This window comes from Pristis pectinata, chromosome 1 (assembly GCF_009764475.1).
Source record: "Pristis pectinata isolate sPriPec2 chromosome 1, sPriPec2.1.pri, whole genome shotgun sequence".
NCBI classification, from domain to species: domain Eukaryota; kingdom Metazoa; phylum Chordata; class Chondrichthyes; order Rhinopristiformes; family Pristidae; genus Pristis; species Pristis pectinata.
Window position 1 is genome coordinate 38,797,835 of NC_067405.1, and position 18,707 is coordinate 38,816,541.

Sequence of the window (18,707 nt, forward strand, 5' to 3'; positions counted from 1 at the left end):
TCTCCACCAATGGTGACTGACCTGCAGCACACTTCTAGCCATTCTGCAACAATTAATGCCCACCATTCAAAACCTCTGAACCAGAAGGTGAAAGGTTAACAGTGCAGATTCTCAGTCCTTCATTTAGTGAATTATTTGGCAATTATCATGTTGTTAAAACAGTACATTTGTTATTTGTTACACAATCTCTATGGCAAGTTTAATGGCCATTAAATGTTGTCATGCAGCACCTTCAAGGAACTCACAAGAAAATCAAGGGCAAGATGCCATTTTTACAAAGCCAGTCATGGAGTACTGAAAATAGCCCTGCATGATGCCAATTCCCAACTCACACTGAATCTCATTCTTGCCATTAGTTGTTGGATGATTTTTCATAAACCATTACTTTTCAGCAAATTCCAGCCCATAAAATATAGCTACATATAAATATGTATAAATGAACAATATTAGCCCTTCTGTGCTTTGATACCATATTTCAAAAATATTGCTCATTTATTAATCTTAAGGCACAATAAAATGCTGTGTTTTGCAGTTTTAAATAAATTCCTTATACTGTATATCACTGGCTTCCTCTTAACTGCTATAACTTCTTGTGCCTTGAGGACATCAGCCCAAATGCTGAAAATCATAGGAATCAGAGGGATAGGAACAGACAGGCTAGAAAGGTATTTACTTGGAGTAAAGAGAATTATGAGGCTCTCAGGCAGGAAATTGGAAGATTAAATTGGGAACAGATGTTCTCTGGGAAAAGTACATAAGATATGTGGCAAATATTCAGGGGGTATTTGCGTGGAGCTCTGCATAGACATGTTCCAATGAGACGGGAGTCATGATAGGATACATGAACTGTGGTGTACGAAGGCTATAATAAATCTAGTCAAATGGAAAAGAAAAGCATACAAAAGGTACAGAGAGCTAGGTAATGTTAGAGATCTGGACAAGGCTAAAAGGAAGGAACTTAAGAAAGAGATTAGGAGAGCCAGAAGGGGACATGAGAAGGCCTTGGCGGGCAGGATCAAGGAAAACCCCAAGGCGCTCGACAAGAATGTGAAGAGTAAGAGGATGAGATGCGAAAGGATAGGGCCTATCAAGTGCAGCAGTGGGAAAGTGTGTATGGATCTGGAAGAAATAGCGGAGGTACTTAATGAATACTTTACGTCAGTATTCACCATGGAAAAAGATCTGGGGGATTGTAGTGGGGACTTGCAGCAGCCTGAAAAGCTTGAGCATGTAGATATTAGAAAAGAGATGGTGCTGAAACTTTTGGAAAACATCAAGTTAGATAAGTCGCCGGGACCGGATGACATGTACCCCAGGTTGCTGTGGGAGGCGAGGGAGGAGATTGCGGAGCCTCTGACCATGATCTTTGCGTCATTGATGGAGACCTGGAGAGGTTCCAGAAGATTGGAGGGTTGCGGATGTTGTTCCCTTATTCAAGAAGGGGAGTAGGGATAGCCCAGGGAATTATAGACCGGTGAGTCTTACCTCCGTGGTTGGTAAGCTGATGGAGAAGATCCTGAGAGGCAGGATTTATGAACATTTGGAGAGGTATAATATGACTAGGAATAGTCAGCATGGCTTTGTCAAGGGCAGGTCCTGCCTTACGAGCCTGATTGAATTTTTTGAGGATGTGACTAAGCACATTGATGAAGGGAGAGCAATAGATGCAGTGTATATGGATTTCAGCAAGGCGTTTGATAAGGTACCCCATGCGAGACTAATGGAGAAGGTGAGGAGACATGGAATCCAAGGGGACATTGTAGTGTGGATCCAGAACTGGCTGGCCCACAGAAGGCAAAGAGTGGTTGTTGAAGGGTCGTATTCTGAGTGGAGGTCGGTGACCAGTGGTATACCTCAGGGATCTGTACTGGGACCCATACTCTTTGTGATTTTTATAACCGACCTGGATGAGGAAGTGGAGGGGTGGGTTAGTAAGTTTGCGGATGACACAAAGGTTGGGGGTGTTGTGGATAGTTTGGAGGGCTGTCAGAGGTTACAGAGGGACGTAGATAGGATGCAGAGTTGGGCTGAGAAGTGGCAGATGCAGTTCAACCCAGATAAGTGTGAAGTGGTTCATTTTGGTAGGTCAAATACATTGGCAGAATATAGTCTTAATGGTAGGACTCTTGGCAGCGTGGAGGATCAGAGGGACCTTGCGGTCCGAGTCCATAGGACGCTCAAAGTGGCTGCGCAGGTTGACTCTGTGGTTAAGAAGGCATATGGTGTATTGTCCTTCATCAATCAGGGAATTGAATTTAGGAGCCAAGAGGTATTGTTGCAGCTATATAGGTCCCTGGTCAGACCCCACTTGGAGTATTGTGCTCAGTTCTGGTCGCCTCACTAAAGGAAAGATGTGGAAGCCATAGTGAGGGTGCAGAGGAGATTTACAAGGATGCTGCCTGGAATGCAGAGCACACCTTATGAAAGCAGGTTGAGGGTCTTTTCTCCTTGGAGAGACGGAGGATGAGGGGGGACCCGATAGAGGTATACAAGATGATGAGACGTATTGATAGGGTAGATAGTCAGAGGCTTTTCCCCAGGGCTGAATTGGTGGCCACAAGAGGACATAGGTTTAAAGTGCTGGGGAGAAGATATAGAGGAGATGTCAGGGGTAAGTTTTTTTACTCAGAGTGGTGAGTGCGTGGAATGGGCTGCCGGAAATGGTGGTGGAGGCAGATACAATAGGGTCATTCAAGAGACTGTTAGATAGGTACATGGAGCTGAGCAAAATAGAGGGCTATGGGTAAGCCTAGTAATTTCTAGGGTAGGGACATGTTTGGCACAGCTTTGTGGGCCAAAGGGCCTGAATTGTGCTGTAGTTTTTCTATGTTTCTATATAGTTTCGTTTTAATTAGTTCAGATCCATTTTACAAATCTCAATTAAAGGAAATTAACGTCCATAAGCAGCTCCCTTACCTTAGCTCCTTTCTTGCACAAAAGAGTCACAATATTCAGGTGCCCTGTGGCTGCAGCATGGCATAAGGCTGTAACACCACTTTCAGATACGTGGTCAACTGCAGCTCCAAATTCAAGCAGTAGATTTACCATTTCCTGATGACCAAGGTGCGACTGAACACAAAGGATGGGAGCATTGTTTAAGACCTCAGTTCGGTAGTTCACGCTGGCTCCTCCCAAAATCAACAAACGACTCACCTGCAGTTTGTATCAAAAACAGAATATTACTCCAAAGTCTCCTTTTGATACCCTACATTTAAATATTGAAATGAGAATATCTACGAAGAAGAGAAGAAAAAAAATCCAAAATACTTCACTAAAATATCTCCAAACTGGTCCAAGCCACTGATTATAAAATGTAACGAAAGCAAAACTGGCAATAGTCAATTGAGGAAAAGGCTATTCAAAAATCAAGACCTCAAACCTGGCATAAAACTCTTTATCTACCAGTAAACCTGCCTTAAGATACACTTCCAAGACCTGGAGTACCTGCAGCAGGCACCTCAAGACACTATAAGCTACTAATGCTGTCTACAAAATCAAAAGGTGTTGTTCTTTGAATGTTATTGGAACAACTGTTCCAAGTCAACGTAAAAGATCCTACTTAAAACACCATGAATGCTCGTAACAGCATTTTACTTACTCTAATCAGTATTACTGATGTTGAAAGAACATTACTAACTCATTTGCATATAAACAACACTAAGCACACTTCAAAGGCATTAACTGGTTTTGCAATGTCAAGAGAATGACAAAAAATATTGTACAACTTCCTATGATCATTACTTCATAGTCTCATTACTTGAAATAGCCATGCCACTTACCCTGTTCATATTTGACAACCGTTGCTTTTCATAGATGGCTTTTGAATTCCCAAAAGCTTTATTTCAGAATGTTCATTATTAACAAATGCTTTTTTTTAATTTATGGAGCTGCTCAGATTAACCTGTATGCATGCTAGACTCCTTCAAACATTTATTAATTCTAGGCATAGCTGGCAAGGCTATAATGCCCATCCTGAACTGGCACCAAGATGATAACAGTTAGCCTTCATGAACCACGTCAGATATGGTGGTGAAGGTATCTTCTCAGTCATATTAAGCAGAGTTATAGAATTCTGACCCAGCAAAGACTTAGGTTCTTAAAATGAATTTGTTTTCTTATTACCATTGCAGACTATCTTGCTACCTTGCTTAGCATTGCCCTGTAAAGCACTAACACTTTATAGTACTCCCAACTAAATATACTGAAACATACCAAAAAAACAGAAAAAAAAACCCAGCAAAACTTACCAGCCTGCCAAGTGCCACATTGTTCTTGTTCCTTCAGCCAATGAGGAATGTATTGTGTTACTGGCATTCCGACAATGAGTGCATAGTACTTATTGAATCAACTCTAAAAATTGTTATTTAGTCCTCTTGTCCTCAGGAACACATCCCGAGTGCCAAATGAGGTACCAGTCTAAGTGAAAAATTTCAACAGTTGTTTTGTCGCTTAAAGAATTCTAGAAAGTAATAATTTGGAAATATGTAAATGTACTTTTGATAAAAGTAACTTTCCACAATGCAATAGCTATGGCATTATATTTTTAGCATGGGGTTTGAGTATTGTTGGCAAGTCCCATCTTAACTGTGCTTGTTAAGATGACACCAGCTGCTTTTGTAAACAACTGCAATCCTTCTGAAGATGGTATTGGTATTGGTTTATTATTGTCACTTGTACTGAGGTACAGTGAAAAGCTTGTCTTACAAACCAATCCTACAGGTCAATTCATTACACAGTGCAGTTGCATTGAGTTAGTACAGAGTGCATTGATGTAGTACAGGTAAAAACAATAACAGTACAGAGTAAAGTGTCACAGTTACAGAGAAAGTGCAATGCAATAAGGTGCAAGGTCACAACAAGGTAGATCGTGAGGTCATAGTCCATCTCATTGTATAAGGGAACCATTCAATAGTCTTATCACAGTGGGGTAGAAGCTGTCCTTAAGTCTGGTGGTACATGCCCTCAGGTTCCTGTATCTCCTACCTGATGGAAGAGGAGAGAAGAGAGAATATCCCAGGTGGGTGGGGTCTTTGATTATGCTGGCTGCTACACCAAGACAGCGAGAGATAAAGACAGAGTCCAAGGAGGGGAGGCTGGTGTCTGTGATGCGCTGGGCTGTGTCCACAACTCTCTGCAGCTTCTTGCAGTCTTGGGCAGAGCAGTTGCCGTACCAAGCCATGATACATCCAGATAGGATACTTTCTATGGTGCATTGGTAAAAGACATCGGTAGAAGATGTTAAATGATAATGGGGAGTAAATTCCTTGAGATGAAGAGATGAAGAAAGTGTATATTGCCAAGGAAATATGGTGTGTGACTTGAAGGGGAACCCATTCAAGTCACACACCATACTTCCTTGATGCAGATGCAGTCTTGATGCCCTTGTTCTTCTTGATGGTGTTCTCAGATTTTGGAAGTGCTATCAGAGTATCCTGGGTGAGCAACAGAATGTAATTTGTAGATGAAACATGCTACAACATTCACCTGCCAGTTATGGAGGGAGTGAATAGTTAGAATGGTAGATAGTGTGCCAATCAAACAGCCTACTTTTCTTATTGTTAGAGTTCTACTCATCTAGGCAAGTTAACAGAAGCCCACCACACTACAGAAGAGTTTGAGAATCAGGAATTGACTCTGAGGAATCAGGATACCCAGCAACCACCACCCCACCCCCACCAGCTTTTGTATCCACAGCTTCTGGTCAATCATAATCCCTCCAGAATGTTGGAGGAGGATTCTGCAATGGTAATGTCAATGAAATTATGGATAGGTAGTTACAGTCTCTCTCTGGTCATTGCTTGCATTTTGCGTTTCTTCCCACTGACCATTCCTGAATGTCATCAAGGTCCTGCTGCATTCATGAGCTTCAATTTCTGAAGGGTTACAATTGTGTAATCATCAGTGCACATCACTATTTCAGACCCTATGATGAAAACTATTGAAGTATCTGAAGATGGTTGGGCCTAGGTAATTGTCCTGAGGAAATACTGTCTTGAATTCAGACCTCAACACCCAGACCATTCTCTTTTGTGCAAGGTATGATTCGAGCTAGTGTCTAGTTTCCATTTCAATTCCCATCAATCTTGATTTTGCCAAGGTTTCTTAATGCTACATTTGGCACAATACTGCCTTGATATCATGAGCGGTCATCTTCATTTTGCCTCTGAAAGTCAATTTTTGCATCCACATTTGAACCAAGACTGTAATGAGGTCTGGAGAAGAGTAGATCTGGCAAATTTCAAAACTGTCAATTAACAGGCTACTAATGAATAAGTGCTGTTTGACAGAACTATCAACGATGCCTTCCATAACTCTGCTGATAACAAAGGTAAACTAGTTGGCTGATTTAGCTTTGTCCTACTTTGCGGCCAGGACATAACTGGCAACTCTTCATCATAGCAGCCAGGATGTTCTGGGGCCCAATGCCTTTGCTGTAACCAGTGCTCTCACCCATTTCTTCTTACTATATGAAATGAATATAAATTAGCTCAGAACTGATTTCCATGATGACAAGGACCCAAGGATAAAGCCAAGATGAATGATTTATTTAAAATTTTGGGCTAAAGTTGCTGTAAATACTCGATTTTGACGCTCATATTGACTTCCATCATTGTTGAGCCTGGGAATTTCTTTGACTTCCCTGACATTGCCCACTACCATTAATTACTGATTGCAGCAGAACTGTATTGATTTAATCCACTGGTTGTGGGATCACTTAGTGTGATTTATTACTTATTGCATTTAATATTTTGCAAATAACTGTTGCAACATCACTGTGTTGGCACCTCATTTTTGTGTCTGCTTGGTGCTACTGCTGGCATGCCCTATCACAATCTTCATCAAATCAGGGTTGATCCCTGGCTTAACAGTAATGTAACCATGAGGGCAATATGCAGGTCATGTAGATTGCAGTGTAATACAATGCTGTGGTGCAGATAGTTCATTGCACTTTATGGATGGACAGTCTTGAGCTGCCAATTATATTCCAAATAGGAACTGGAATTGTTTTATTATTGTCATGTGTACCGAGGTACAGTGAAAAACTTGTCTTTTATTCCATTCATACTGATCAATTCATTACACAGTGCAGTGAGGTAGTACAAGATAAAACAATAACAGAATGCAGAATAAAGTGTAACAGCTACAGAGAAAGTGCAGTACAGGTGGACAATAAGATGTAATGTCATAATGAGATAGATTGTGAGGTCAAGAGTCCATCTTATCGTACTCTTGAATAGATCCCATTCAGCATATTGATAGCTGCACGTGATGTGTACTGCGTGAAGATGTCTTCGTCTTGACAGTCATTGTGTAATAGTCACTCCCTACCCACAGCATCAAGAACAGATACATTTTTAATATGTGGACTGGTGAGGGTAAGGTCAAGTAAGTTCACCGTTAAATACTACAACTTGAAATTCTCATGAATTATTCACAAAATTATATTCAAGATCTCTATTTCTCATACATGCCAGATCCCTGATGTACCCATAGAAAGTTTGCCTTAAAGACAGCCATGAATTTAATTATGTGAGCCAGTTGAAAATGGAGAAAATAATAATTGTGCCCAGTAATGCAGGTACAATGTTTCAGAGGATCTTAACCTTGATTAGATAGAAAACTAATGTTAGAGATTTGAAAGAGGCCATGAGTAGATACATCTCATTTATTGATTGATCCATTTTCAGTATAATCTGTTCCGCTCTACACAGCAATAGAATGGCAGATCTATTAGTATTAACTTTCTAAATAACAGATGCAGGTCATGGTATAGAATGCAAAATAAGTGATACATACAAACCAGAGGAAAACTGCTACTTCCCCATGACATACAGCAAAGCATTCCTGTACCTGGAACACTGTTCGATGGAGACACCAAGCATCCTTCAGCAACTTCTGCTCCATTATTTATTTCCCAAGCTCATTGTCACCCAATTAAAATCCACATATTTATATCTCCCTATTAAGGCACTCAATTCTTTTCTTTGATACTGCAAACCCAGCCTCTCTACCTATGGTCTAGCAGATCTTCAGTAACAGTTCTATTGCAAACAGCCAATATTTCTGTTCTCAGCCACCAGCTGTGTATTCCATTAATTTTCTTTCAAGCATCTCTTCTCAGCTAACAAACTGTTTACTTATTAACAACATTTATAACTGCATCAAAATCCAGAGATCAAGTAATATTATTTCATTACCATGCATAAAGCGAAGATAAAATATCAGTAAAAATTCTGTGTAAATATGAAATACTTATGATTATAGACTAGTAACCCATATATTCATCAATATCTTTATTAAACCTCATTCTAGTTCAGGTTAAGTTCTGCAAAAGGCAGGTATCCTTTTTTGGTAGGAAAGAAAAATAATTTTCTTAAAAATATTGCTGTTAAGACAATGTAATGCAACCACACAGATCCTCTTACCTTCACATTGGGAGTGTAAAGATTTCGCAAGGATGTGAATGCAGCAGACAACCCATCACTGCTATAACCCATCCAAAGGGCTTGAAGAACACTAGAAGATATGCCTGTCTTCTTACTTAGACCCTAAAAAAAGGTGAAAAGCATGAACACTAGTTTCAGATTTAAGATTAAGTCAGATTTAATATGTATTATTGGAAGTCTTTCAAATATTTAAATCTACATACAGATTTTTAAGATCCATTCTATCTTTTCTATTAGCTGTGAAGCAAATCCATTCAAGTTGTGGTTTCAGTTTGGGTTAAGAAAACTACAAGCCTGTTCTATCTTTACTGGCATTTAAGATGGGTGTGGCGTGAAAGGAGCAATGAGATGCAATAAAGGGGAGATGTCAAAAGTTTAGACGAAAAGAGGAGTTAGGAGTGAAGGAGGAGTATCAGGTTGAATGGGAGGAAAGAACACAATACTGAAATAACATATCTTAAGGAAAGATCAGGAATAATTCAATAGTGAGAGAGTACTTTATTGGGATGAGGCAAAAAAAGGCAACTATGAACTGGTAGGCAAGTTGAATGAAACATGATGCTTCTGTAAACCCGACACAATCAGTAGAGGTTGAATATGGAAAAATGAATACTTCAACTATTAGAGTAACATAACCTCTATAGATGCAGCAATTTGCCAAGACTTCTTCAGCATCATTTCCTCATCAGTATACCAACTAAAGAGGCAAAGTCATCAGGTGCATAGAAATGCCTTACAGATAAGATCCTCCCCAGCATGCACATCATTCTCCCTTCGAGATGTATGTTTTTCCAGTTATCTGAGAGTCAAAATTTCTTATCTCATTATCTTTACTGTATTGTGCAAATAGCTCTTCCACACAGATTATGGTTGGACAGGAAGGCAGTTTTGGGCCACTTTCCCAAATCAGCTGTTGATGAGTAACAAATGCTCACCTCTTCAACCACACCATTATTCCAAGAATCAATAGAATTTGGCTAAATACTTAGATCTACTGAAAATCCAAACAGAGTATTCCTAGATATTAAATCCACCTATGTTTGAAAGTGGTCAATTTTAACAGTCTTCCACTGATAATGGCCAGATAATGAAGATGGGTCACCTACAATGTTGAGTGAGTTGTTGTTATTTTTGAGTCGACTCATGCAACCTATTGGATGTTGCTCAAAAGCTACCCAAACACTTGATTCAAGTTTTATTTCGTTTGGTCAGCATGACTAAAAATACCCACAGCCCACCACACTCCACCACCAATTTCCCTCCACCCCCTACTTGCTCAACTCAGGTTTACATTGTGCCTTCCCTCATTGCAGGCTCTTGGTGTCAATCACTCAGCAGCCCACTCTTTCCTTGCCCTCCCCAACCAGTAAGCTACATCAGAATGACAGTTTAGTTCACACAGCCTATTGTCAACTTGAGAATGGCCCATGTTTGCAGGATGATATGCAAATTAAAAATTGGTTAAGTTGATCTCAAAAGAAAAAAACAAGTATCACAAGTGGTTAATATACCCATCTAACATACCCAGCACACACACTGTGGGCTCCTGATTATTTGCTCACTTTTGGGGGGGGAGATCTCCCTCTATTAAAAGAAAATTAATTTCACAAAATATCTCAAATTTACTATTTGTTTCTGTACAGACATGGGAAGTTTGCAAATTAGATATGCACTAACACACTAAACAGTACAACTCCAACAATTCAGTACCTGCTCATTCATTAATCCAGATTTTGAGCTGGAGGACAAGAGTACAGTGTGGGGATGCGACTGGGGCTGGAACTGGGAACATAGATAGGTTTGCAGCCAGAGCACTTATATGTCTCAGCTTGTTCTGACAAACAGAAATATACAAACTGAAACTCACCAGGTTCCTTTTCCTGCTCCCTTTAAACTTAATGGGTTCAATGGAAAAGTTATATCTTTGCACAACATGTACAAAAAGTTAAATGAAAGTGTTTTGGGGTTTTAGTAGGAGTAATATCCAATAGTCTGGGAAGTGTGCAATCCCTGACCAAAGTCCAAGGGATGCTGGATAATTGGAGTTTTACTGTATAGAATAATTCCTTTTGAATGGATAAAGGATACACTTAGAATTCCACAACTCAAAACACGTTTATTAACGTAACCAGTTTTGCTTTATGTTCTTCTATAAGCTTAAATTATCTGGAATAATCATCTAAACCATACTGAAGACCCACTTTTTCTTATGTGAATTAATAGGGTTCTGTAATCACCTTAAAAATATGTGCTTTCAGTATGTGATGGCCAAATTCTACAGTCTGTTGTCGATTTAGCTTTCCTTCTTGGCGAGAGAACATGAATGCCATAAGTGCGTGCCCGCTTCTAAGAAAAAACAAGATTCCAGAAGGTAATAAGTTTAAATATTTGTAAAACAATACAAAACAGTTAACAGCTCTTCACAACAGGCTATTCCAGCTCTGACAATACTGTGCCACTCATACGTCACTATAGTCATCTTTGCTAAATATGGCACTGGAGGAGAGAATCTTTTTCAAAAAACACAATACTGCAGGCTACTTCAATGAGAAATACTATGGCGTTAATCTTCTTCCCCCCCTCTGCTTCCCGTGGAGGGATTTTAAACAAATTTAATTTTCCAAATTATTTAAACCTAGCTGGAAATGGGATTCCCCTGATTTACTTTATTCCATGCCAGTCAGAAATCTTACCCTTTCATGATCTTGGTTAGTCTTTTTTTTGTTCATGGGTTCAGTATACTTACCCAAAATCTTTAATATATTAATAACAATAAGGCTTTTAAGTCATGGTTTGCTCACCCACGGAAACTTAAGCTCATCAAAAATTGCTTGACAAAAACTCAAATTGTGCACTGTATTTTAAAATGCAAAATAAAGACAGGTCAGCAAAAAGCAATGGATGGGATGTCTGATGTTCCAAGGACCAAAGATAGTTCGTCAAATCTTAAACTCTTATCCTATGACTACATGATCTGTCCCCCAGATACTGCCCTATAAACAATGCAACTGTGCAAACTCTGCTGCCTAAGTATTTCTGGCCCTTCTTCCTCAGGATCAAGATTTCCCACAAGACTTATCTTTACACTTCCACATATTGTGGCTCCAATTTGAAAGCTGAATTGCTTCACCCATCCTCCCAATTCCAGATGATGCCAGAGTGCAAGTACTGAACCATTGTTCATAAAATCCCACTCTAAAAGACTCTTACACACTAGTACTTCCTCAAAGTGCTAATCCCTGTGGCTCATTTGAAGCAGAAAAGACCATCACCCTTTTTCCAATACTTCCAATCCAGGCAGGTCTCAATCCTGAAGATTGGCACCATTTAACTGACACTATGCTCTTCACAAAACCTCCAATTTGTCTTCCTAGAAAAATAGAGGCAAATCTATACCAGAATTTAAATCCTACAGTTGAAAAACATATGCTCAATCGTATGTACTTATAAACCAATGAACATACCTCTTCACATAAAATGCAGACTCATTTTAACTATTTGTAGTTTAACAAATAATCTGTGACTTTATGTAACATACATAAAACCCTTTAAACAAATAATTTCTGGACAAATATAATTTAATTTTATGATTACAAACTAATGGGTGTGTTTATTTATCAATGGCCTGAAATTTCCACTAAAGAGTCAAGTTTCCCGCAAACTGTCAGCTTTTCCATCTGTGACCATGCTGGTGTTCTATATTCCTCTGCAGGGAAGTGAGATTGCAGAATTCACAATTTCACGTAGTTGGATTGTTCTGAGGTTGTGAAAGCTATTATACACCAGGTTACAACAGGGTTCCATTCCTGAGAACTGTTTGTAACTGAACGGTTCTTAAGGTGGAAATGAACAAAAACAGTATATGGGAGAGGATCACAGAAACAGCTGTGATAGAAAACAAACAGGAGAGAGCGGTTGCTAGCCAGCCTCAATGACTCAGTGAGTGAGCGAGCAGGCAAGTCTGCTCAGCGCTCCCAATCCCCAATTGTTGCGGCTCATGGGTGGTGGCGGGGCGAGAAGGCAAGTCATGCAGAGATGCTCCATTTCCACCCAGAAGATACCTGTAGCCCCACAGCACCTGGCAAATTCATCCCCAATGGCGAATGTGTTTGAAATAAATGGACAAAAGTGAACAAAACAAATTTAATATATGTATGCATTTCATGAGTTCATTTTCTTATATACTAACCTTGGGTCACAAAGAAAGTCCATGTTCTCACCATCTGCTCTCCAAACCAGCCACTCTCTAAATGATGGATGGCAAAACATTCGTGTTTTGTCCCTTCGTTTGATCAGGAAACATGAAAGTCCTTCCATCCTCTGCTGAAAATCCTCCCATTCCAATTCACCCTTCACATAGCCAGCATTTATTGTTTGGAAAATCTGCTCATCTGTCAATGGATGAAGGGATGCCAAAGCAACATTTAACACAGGAAGGGCCCTTTCAAAGGAAGTTTGTGTTAGAAACTTCATGTTGCATTGCAGAAGGTACAATTCTGACAAGGAGACAGGCACTACCTTGTAGCTTGTACTCTTAATCACCAGGTGACCTTTTTCAAACAAATCTAGGGTCAGCTTCAAATACAGATAAGATCCTTGGCTTCGCATGATAAGATGATTGGTGACTTTGCTCACTGTAATGGTGTCAGTCTTTCCACTCAAAGAGATGTTACTGAGTATGCTGTGACTACTATTAATTCTGTGATGGACGAATGCATTCAGGTCTCTGTTAATATCTTCATTCTCTGGAAAATCATCCAGAGAAATTTTGTAGAATGGAAGTAGACGTGCAATATCCTGTAAGAAACAAAGTTTTTTTTAAATATTGAGGCAAATACAAATCAGAACAAATATTCTCAATGTTCCAAGTCCAATCTTAAACCTTTGTACTATTACAAAAGCATTTATGCTGTATATTTCATGTTGTTTGTCATAGTATTCCCTAACTTAATAAGTTTCTTCACTTATTTAAAAAAAACTCCAAAACAGGTATGGAAATTTGTGACACAATGCATAGTATAGTAACTTAATTTCCAAACATACATTTCAAAAATGCTAAGCAACACATTACTCCAAGCAATTTTTACTTCAAAAGGCATTTAAAAAAACCTGTGTAGTGACAACTTATGTACTTTTCCCTCCCATTCAGGATCTATCCCTTAATAACCTGAATTTTATTGAAACAGCTTTTCCATTGGATAAATTCTGAACTTTTAGTGTCATACAGCAACAGGATTTATTTCCATACAAATGACTTGCACTGAAATGGGCCTTCCGTCCCCTCATAATATCGCAAATTTCCTTATAGACGAAGTACTCGTGAAATGTTTAAGTAGACAAATGGTGGCAAACAATGTGTACATAGAGTAACTCCATAAAAAGAAATGAAATAAGTAATCAGTTCATATTTGTAGTGCTGATTTAAGGGATAAATGTTCAGCTGGACACTGGGAGAAATGCCATGCATTTCTTCAATACTCTTATGGTATTGAGCAGATGAGTCAGAATATCTTACTCAAAAGATACATCACCATTAATGTAGCATTCTCTGAACATACTGTAGTATCAAATTTTTATTTTTGCAAGTCCTGGGAGCAGATGTTTGGACCTGCAAGCTTCTAATTGAAAGAGATTACTACTACCAATCCAAACTGAAACTTTAAATTATAACAGTTATTCAAATGTTTGAATTCTCATGAATTCTTATGCATTTTAAGATGTTCAGTGCTACAGAATTGTAATAATTCATATTGCATAGTCAGATTTTAAACCGGAGTATATTGGTAACCATGATCCCTTGTAAACTCTCTTTGGAACCTCACCGTCATAAGCATGCACTTGTCTATACTGACATGCAAAGCTCTGCTCACTTGCCAGTTGTAACTGTAAACTAACTTATTACATGAGTCAGTATCAACTTCCAGGTTTTTCAGCCAGTCAGAGCAGTTCTAGTATGAGGCAGAACGTAAATCAGCTTTTCTAAGGCTTTTCAGATGAAATTTAGCCTCCCAATACACATCTCATGTTTAAAAGGAATAACAGAATTTACATATTCTATGAGTTCTATGGGGAGGGGAGTGAACCGTCTTTAGTAGTGGCAATTACAGCACACTTCCCACTTCTTTCATCCTTTTTCTCCTCCAGTAATTATATCACATAATGTAATTACTAACAGAAAGTCCATGTTACTGCTGCTGCAGGTTTCTTCACAAGTACCCCATCTGTGACAGCCATTCATTATAGAAAGCAACAAGTAGGAGAAATCAATGTTTATATTTAAATGCATACTTCATCTCTAATATAAAACTTCCTCAATTTTACATGCTGCTCTCCCCTCCCTTCCTATAGCAGTTTCATCCTTTGTCATTTAAGTGACATCTGGAAGGGAAAAAGTTTTGGGATTTTGGCCATGCCTTACAAATTCTGTCATTTTTCTATTAATACCAAGTTGGGGGTAGGATGCTTTCTCTGCATAATAAACTTTAAACAGAACTTTTAGCTAAAGTTTTAACACGTCTTCATTAAAGCAGATCAAAACTCACTGTTTCTCTCACACCCACTCTACCAACCATTACAATCGTTCCGCTGCTTTTAAAAGAGAAAGATTTGGCAGAAGTACTAGATTGGGTCGTTCTACTATTCATTTATTGTTAAGTCAGAGGTGTGGAGAACCTCTCCATAATGTATATGCAGCCTAATTTCAAAAGCATGCCTGGCCACCTCCTTGCTGGTGTATAAGAACATAGTCTACCTTCATGTCCTCCCACACAACATTTTTCTTTCCAGAAACCCCAGGGGAAATGGTTAACATTGCTTCTTACAAGACAGATTTCTCACACACAGAATGAAAGTAAAGAACTGATCATGCCAAATCTAAACTAACATACTTGCTGAACTTGAACAGATTGCGCCTTACTGATGTCTTACTTACTAACTTCTTAATAAGAGTGAACTTTAACCAGATGCACAGATCCATATTCACTAGTGGGTAACAAAATACATATTCTACAAGCAACAAAGCCAAATGGCTACATGACCTTCAAGCTTCTATTCAAATCTCCATATACCCAAGAAAATTACAGTCTGTCAGTGTAACAAACCAACCTGTTACTTACACAATATCTTGTTAAACAACATGCATGTTATTTATTGTTTGTTAATAAAGTTATTTTGGTATTGGTTTATTATTGTCACTTGTACTGAGGTATAGTGAAAAAACTTGTCTTGCATACCGATCGTACAGGTCAGTTCATTACACAGTGCAGTTACACTGAGTTATTACAGAGTGCATTGATGTAGTACAGGTAAAAACAATAACAGTACAGAGTAAAATGTCACAGCTACAGAGAAAGTGCAGTGCAATAAGGTGCAAGGTCACAACAAGGTAGATCGTGAAGTCATTGTCCATCTCATTGTATAAAGGAACCGTTCCATAGTCTTATCACAAGGCTCCCCTACATACATCATTGATAATTAAAAAGTTATGGAAGAATCTATTACAGAACCTCACAATAAAAGAACAAATTTAGAGCTGAAACACAATCCATTTCCAATTATACCTACAGATGAGGAAATCTCAAAATGTGAACGACTTATAAAGAACAGTTGCTATCAATTAGGAAGCACCTTCTGTTATTTTTAAATTCATTCTGTCTGTTAGAAATTACAGAATTCAGACAAGGCTGAATCTGACAATTCACAACCTTGGTGTATTTAACTGAAATGACCACGTACGCTTTTCACCAAAACGACCTGCCTCAACTTGCATAACATTGTCTGACTCTGCCCCTGCCTCAGTTCATCAGTCTCATTCATGCCTTTTGTTATTTCTAAACTTAAATCACATTCTCACTTCATGCATGCTTAATAACTTACATTCACTTTGATTCTGGAAACACTTCATTTTAAGATTCTCATCCTTGTTTCCAAATGCACTTGTACAGTTGCCTTTCCTAATTTCTGTCCATTCCTACAATCCTTGCATTCTGTCAAGTCTGATATTTTGCATATTCTCAATTTTAATTCCTTCCTCAACTGCTTAGACCTCAAACTTAAGAACTTTCTCCCTATACCCATCTCTCCTCTTTACTAGGTTCACTGAAACTTACTTCTTGGACTAACAGCTTGGCCATCAGTCATGATATTTCCTTCTGTGCACCAGGCATTAAAAGCTTGACTCTGGAATGTTTTGTTATGTTAAAACTCACTACATATGTGCAAATTAGTTTTCCTTTATTCCAAAAGTCACAAACAATAAGCAAACAAAATTGGTTAGGTTACTTTTCCCATCCCTCCCTCATACCCCTAACCTCTCAAAGCACTCCTGCCCCACACCCACAACCTCCCAATGCATTCCTGCCACTCCCAAGTAAGAGATAGAAATTTGTCTGCAATAATGCAATCTGAGAATGATGTTAGCAATATTTTTAAAGACACTAGAGAATCTCAGATTACATACTTGGAGTAAATCAAATGATAAATTATAAGACAACAAGAGCACTTAACAATACACTGTATAATGATTTATATATCAACCAGTACTGGCCTAAGCACTGGATTTTGAAATATCAAAGCCTTCTTAATCCTGCAACGTCCTCCTCATTATTTGGAAATGAGCAAAAAGTAGGAGAACTCCCCTACAGATTAGACAAGCAAAACTCTGATGATTATAATTATCACTCTCAGCCAACAAATGGACAAAATAACTATGTCAGAGAAGGGAGTAAATCTCCCTGACATCGAAGCAGCATTTAACCAAGAAATGTCCCAATGAACCCTTGTGGAATTGTTTGCTATTGCTTTATAACACTTAAACTTTCTCAGAAAATGAAGCAGCCTGTACCTACCGATATGTTCCAAGTCCTGGATGACACATAGGCTTGACCTGATTTGTGCAGCAAATGACACTTGGCTCATAGGGGCCAGGCAATAGCTATCTCCAACAAAAAGTCTAATCCATCATAATGCTCAATAGGGAACATTACAAACAAAAATAATTGTATAAAATAAATACTGTGGCTACAAAAGCAGGAAAGGGTATTCTGTTACACCTGGCTCACCACCTGACACCATAAAGCTTTGCAAGCATCCATATGACGAAAGACAAATGTGAGACCATACAACTTCTGATTGCCTGGATGAGTGCAGCTCCAACAACACACAAGGAATTTAATATCCATTCAGGACGAAGTAACACTCTTATTTAGCACCTCACCACTTTCTTAAATGGTGAAGTCAGTCTTACTGGCTGAAGACTGCAGATCCAATCAGAATTGCCAACCTCCAGCTGCTGACACTTCAACAAGCCTCATTCATATTTCCATGCATGCACTTTTGGATGCAGAAGACCAAGGTTTGCAAGGTAATGAGTTGGATGTGATGCTGCAAATGTCACTGCATTCTTTTGCTGGACTCCATTCAACCCTTGCATAGGATACAACACTCCAGCTATTTCAATGGGGATTCCAGTTCCACAGACTCAGGGGCAAAGGGATTTTTTTTTAGAAAATAATTTTAAAATATAGTTATAAAGTATTTTAATTAACTTTATTTCTATAGCACTCCAATAACTTTTCTGTTATCTTTTACCTCAATACCTAAAATGTTTATGAATGTTACAATCCATGACAATTTTGACAGAAAGCAAAGCTTAACTGTAATCAGATGTTGTTCCATCACACACCTGATTTGTGCTCGAAAAGCTCTGTGCTGACAGGAGGCGAGCCAGATGTTACAGATACCCTTTCCTATTTTTATATCCATAGTCTTTGTGTTCTACAATTATTTTTATTTAGTCAGTGGTGATCCCCCGTGATGGTGGAAGTATTTCACGATGATAATACCATTGATTACACTGTCTGAAACCTTGTTGCTGTTGAGACCTTCTTCCCCAATTCGATGATGCAAAGTCTCAAGAGAGATTAATCCTTTACATCTGGCCCAGGTGAGTGCAGGTAGGAACTGTATCTAGCATGATATAGTTTGTTACCATGTTCTACCCACCACTAACATACAACGTCTGCAATACAAACATCTAGAATTTGCAACACAGCAACTCCAGAACTTTCAAAAACATCTTTCCAAACCAGGATCTTTGACATTACTATTTCCAAGTTCTTAAAGTCTAATTTGGATATACATTGCTGTATCATCATTGTTAAAGGGTAAGCTCCCTACTTAAAAGTACTGTAGGATTATCTTTGACCAGGGTAATCCTCATCAAGAATTTCTCAAAAGGGAATTAGGGGTGGGCCATAGATG

The 18,707-nt window shown here is 38.8% G+C and overlaps 1 protein-coding gene across 3 annotated transcripts in view; it reads right to left on the minus strand.

The window, feature by feature from the left end:
* tanc1a (tetratricopeptide repeat, ankyrin repeat and coiled-coil containing 1a) overlaps window positions 1-18,707 on the minus strand; it is a 115,243-nt gene that overhangs the window by 35,527 nt on the left and 61,009 nt on the right. For all 3 annotated transcript variants that reach the window (XM_052025217.1, XM_052025300.1, XM_052025382.1), the window contains 4 exons: window positions 12,637-13,244; window positions 10,685-10,793; window positions 8,427-8,549; window positions 2,917-3,153 (listed from right to left, as the gene is read on the minus strand). In XM_052025217.1, the coding sequence (XP_051881177.1) occupies window positions 2,917-3,153; window positions 8,427-8,549; window positions 10,685-10,793; window positions 12,637-13,244 (1,077 nt within the window). The remainder of the gene's footprint in view (window positions 1-2,916; window positions 3,154-8,426; window positions 8,550-10,684; window positions 10,794-12,636; window positions 13,245-18,707) is intronic.